The sequence below is a fragment of the Corvus brachyrhynchos genome, unplaced genomic scaffold (assembly GCF_000691975.1).
Source record: "Corvus brachyrhynchos isolate BGI_N302 unplaced genomic scaffold, ASM69197v1 scaffold280, whole genome shotgun sequence".
Classification (NCBI taxonomy): Eukaryota; Metazoa; Chordata; class Aves; order Passeriformes; family Corvidae; genus Corvus; species Corvus brachyrhynchos.
Window position 1 is genome coordinate 336,558 of NW_008236198.1, and position 4,091 is coordinate 340,648.

The 4,091-nt window shown below is 45.0% G+C and overlaps 1 protein-coding gene across 2 annotated transcripts in view; it reads left to right on the top strand.

Moving 5' to 3' along the window:
* The window catches only part of CACHD1 (cache domain containing 1), a 91,073-nt gene extending 89,525 nt beyond the window's left edge, over positions 1 to 1,548 (top strand). For both annotated transcript variants that reach the window (XM_017740702.1, XM_017740694.1), the window contains exons 28-29: positions 14 to 111; positions 175 to 1,548. In XM_017740702.1, coding sequence (XP_017596191.1) covers positions 14 to 111; positions 175 to 269 — 193 coding nt within the window. In that variant the 3' untranslated portion in view covers positions 270 to 1,548. The remainder of the gene's footprint in view (positions 1 to 13; positions 112 to 174) is intronic.
* Positions 1,549 to 4,091: the final 2,543 nt, after the last annotated feature.

Here is a 4,091-nt window from a genome sequence, read left to right on the forward strand (position 1 = left end):
CTGGGAGACGGCCCCGCCACCACCTGCAGGCTGTGGCCCTGAGTGCTGAGGACACCACAGCCACCACCTGGGCACTGCTGGTACTGAGGACAGCACAGCCATCACCTGCAGGCCTCTGTCACCATGCACACTGTGGATGCTGAGTGCTGAGGACATCACGGCCACCATCTGCAGGTTGTGGCATTGAGGACACCACAGCCACCACTCTGGAGCAACGGGGACTATGCTGCTCCCCAGGGACAACCTCACGGGCTTCCCCACCAAACTGAGGCATCAGAGCTTTGCATTTTTACAGATGTAAGGTTGGCTCTGGCCTGGAAACGTGCTTGATGAATGGACCTGCCAAAACATGGAGACAGATGGAGCAGAAGGCACGTTAGACCTCCAGGAACAGGGATGGGAGTTTATCCAGCAGCTGGAGTTTGGAGCCCTGTTGTGCTGAGCCAAGAGGAGGGAGAGAGCATAAAGAGCCAGAGATGATTTGGTTTCCTTAACTGGAAGAGCAGGAATCTGCAGCTGGAGAGTCCAGAAGTGCCAGCCAGAGCAGGGGAAGGCTGCTGGCTTCTCTGCAGGTGGAAAGCTCCCTGCTCCCACAATGCTGTGCGGGACCTGGGACAATGCATCTCAAGATTTTTAAGTAAAGGATTATTTTTCTACTATTTATTGAACTTGAAACTTTGGGGGGAGGGAGGGGAGAAAACCTGTTAGCAATTCTCAACGAGTACCATGTGCGTTCTGTGCTGGGAAGTGGTTCCTCCTGGGAAAACAGCTGTTCCTTAGGAGCTGAGCTTCATCCAGTGCCCCACTCTGCAAAGGGAAAATGAAGAAGCCCTCTCTGCCTCGGTGTTTACATTAGGATTGCTTTCTTTTCCACCTTGTTTCCTGTAAATATTACAGCCTGATTTCTATTCCAGTATTGTCTTCCTATTTGCAGAGGAGAAATCCTGTACTCTGTTACTAAAATTCTGCCCAGAAGCCTCTCCATCTTCATCTCTTCGCTCATCCTTAAAGGATTCCTGTGTGGAAGTAATAAAGAATTTCTTTAGCATTAGTGACCAGATAATCCCAGATGGAATCTGTGCCATTCTTCTGTTTCCTTAGACCACAAGTAGGGATAAACCAGTGTTTTGTAAAACTTGGGTTACTGTGGAAGAAACCTTGAAACCATAATGAGAAGCTGCTGCTGTTTGTCTGGAATTTTAACCTTGCTTGATAACTCAAACAAAGATTAATCAATGTCTACAATGCAAGGCATCATAATTATCAATTAGTTTTAAATCACAGTGTTGTATTTTAGATTCACATTTTGTGATTACAATGGTATCAAGCCGTTCTTGCACTGTGCATATGATAAACATCCATTTAGATGTAGGGTTTTTTTTAAAAAAAAATCACTTGTTTTAATTAATATGGTACTTAATACTGTATTATGTAAAAAATTGGTTCTTAAACAGTACAGTAAAATAACTATATGTGTGATACCAGGATACCCCTTTATACTATGTATAAAATTCAAATCTCTAGTGAAATAAACTGTATATAAGTATAGATCTGTGGGGAAGTGGCTGCACTGAAAAGATTCTGCCTCAGTTTGCTTCTCTGGCTGAACAGGACTGAAAATTCACTCCAGTTCCTACAGTTTTATCAACAGCCTTGAGAGATGTAAACTTAAATGTAAATGACAGTATTGATAGAAGTTCTAAGGCCTTTTTTTAGCTTGTTGGTCATTATTTGGGAAATGACATTTCTGGAAGTGGTCAACCACTGCTTGGAGTCACCAAATCCAGTAATTTCAGGGTTTTATTCTCCTGATCCTCTCCTGAAACCTCAGTGGCTCTGGACTTGCTGTTGTGCTGTGTTTGAGCAGGATTAGGTGGAGGCTTTTTGCTGACCAGGCACTGCAGGAATCCACTGAGCCTCTGCTTTGTGCTCTCCGAGCTCTGCAGCTGATGCCCTGGGTATCAGCCTTGATTCATTTCCAGTTTGGAATCCAAAGTTGTGCTGGTGCTTGGATACCCTGGGACAAACCATTTTTGATAAAATGTATCAGAAATATCACTAATAACCACATACATTGGAAAATGTCATCATGTTGATTACTTGAGCTACAATGTTATTTCAGGGGAGAGGTTTTTTGGTGGTTCTTCACCTTCCATGCCAGCAGAAGGTGCTTGCAGGGTTCTGTTGCAGCTCTGCCAGGAGCACAGCAGCTTCCAGAACCTTGGAACAGCTCTTGGAAGTCCCAGCAATCAAACCCTTTTTGCTTTTGCCTTAAAAGCTTTTCAAGAGCTTCTCCTCGCTGCTGCTTCATCATTTTTTTTCTGGGACATACAAACTGTTCTTGATTTGAGGGGTCAGGATAGCCCTGCTTAACTTGAAGTGATGGCAAGAGCCTGAGCACTTGCTGGTAAAAAGTAATTACAGAAAAAACCCTCTGATTTGCAGGTGTGCCAAATCCCAGCTTCCAGCACTGACAGTGTCCTTGTCCCAGCAGGAAAAAAGGATGCTGGGAAAGATAACACTGCTGATAATGGATGTGATTGGGGTTTTTAAGGAGCTGCATGAGAGCTCTTCATTTTTACTGCCTGTGTCCTGCCATGGCCTTCCCTCCCCATCATCATTTTACTGTGTTGACTGAGCAGCAAGATCATAAAAGGAGCAGTTATACCCTGGATCCTCCTTCCCTAAACTGATAAGACTTTATGGCCATTAATTTTCCTCTTCTTTCATTTTTGCATCATAGTTGTAGTAATTTCCTGCAGGTTTTCTTTCATTCTCCCAACAAAAAAAGGGTTGTTTGAAAATGAAAATGAGCATTGCCTTTAGTTTGTGTTCAGTAATGTTAAATTGACTCGATGCTTGGAGTATTTGGGATCTGCCAAGTGTATGGATTTTTCCTATATCCAAGGAACCGTGGAGAAGCGTTTCTATGGGCAGAATATATTGATTGAAAATGCATTAAGATTATTTTTAAAAATTCATTTATGCTATTGCCTGGCTAAAAAGTGTGATTTGCAAAGACAAGCCTGGTACAATTTGCCCATGAACATTTTTATAAGGCCACTTCAGCCATGAAATATTATCTTTATCCTTGCCCTTGGCAAGGGCAGAGAGGATGGATGGGAGTTCAGGAGACGTTCACATACAGCAGGACTTGTGACTATAACTGGGCAAAGGGAGATCTCTCAAAGGCTTTATTCTGTGAAGTGACCCAGAAATGGGCAAGGGGACAGAAAGTGGATTTGTCAGAGGAAAAACTCTGGGAGTAAGCTGGCAGCAAATATGGAAAAGGGAATAAAAAATAGGATGCAAAAGTCCTGGATCTGAGAGAGTGCAGGTAATCCAAAAGGCTGTTAGTGAGTTCCAAGATTAATTTGTAGCGTTCCAGCTCTTGGCTGCCCATTTCAGTTGTTTGTAAAAGAGATTCCCAGCTATGGCTGGGATTTTCAAAGGAGCCTGCACTGGGCTGTCAGTGATGTTTGGAATATTAATTCCTGCAGCAGTCAACTCGGGAACCATTGGATTGTTCTGCTGTACAAACCCCCCTGTGCCAGGGAGCCTAAGTGGGAAAAAGGAACTTCAGTGCTATGGAATATTTCATACTCCTGACTGGCAGCCCTGGGGCTGACGAGAGGTGATGATTTTGTGCTTTGTGCTCTGAGCTGAGCACGGAAGGACCTTGGCCCAGAAGGGCCAGCGTTCCTGGAGCCAAGGCTGCAGTGGAATTTGGACACTCCAGTCCAAGAGTGAAGTTCTCCAAGCCCTGCCTTGTTAGTGAGGTGCCAGACACAGCTGGGGTGAGTGCCAGCCCTTGCTCAGAAGAACTGCTGGTTCCTCCTCGGGAGAAGGTCCCATGGGATCGTCGATATCCCCTTGGAACAGCAACGCTGTGAGCAGAGGAGCGGGAATGTGATGGCAGAGGCAGAACATGTCTTGGATCTGCAGGTTTTCTTCAGCTCACACAGAGGCCTCTTCTAAATCCTGTGGAAAAAAATGATCCCTGGGCTGGTTTCCATGCTGGGAGCAGTGGCTGGGGCTGCCCTGGGAAGGAGCAATCCTGGTTTGCTCTTGTTTGTTTGTTTTGGAGCTGG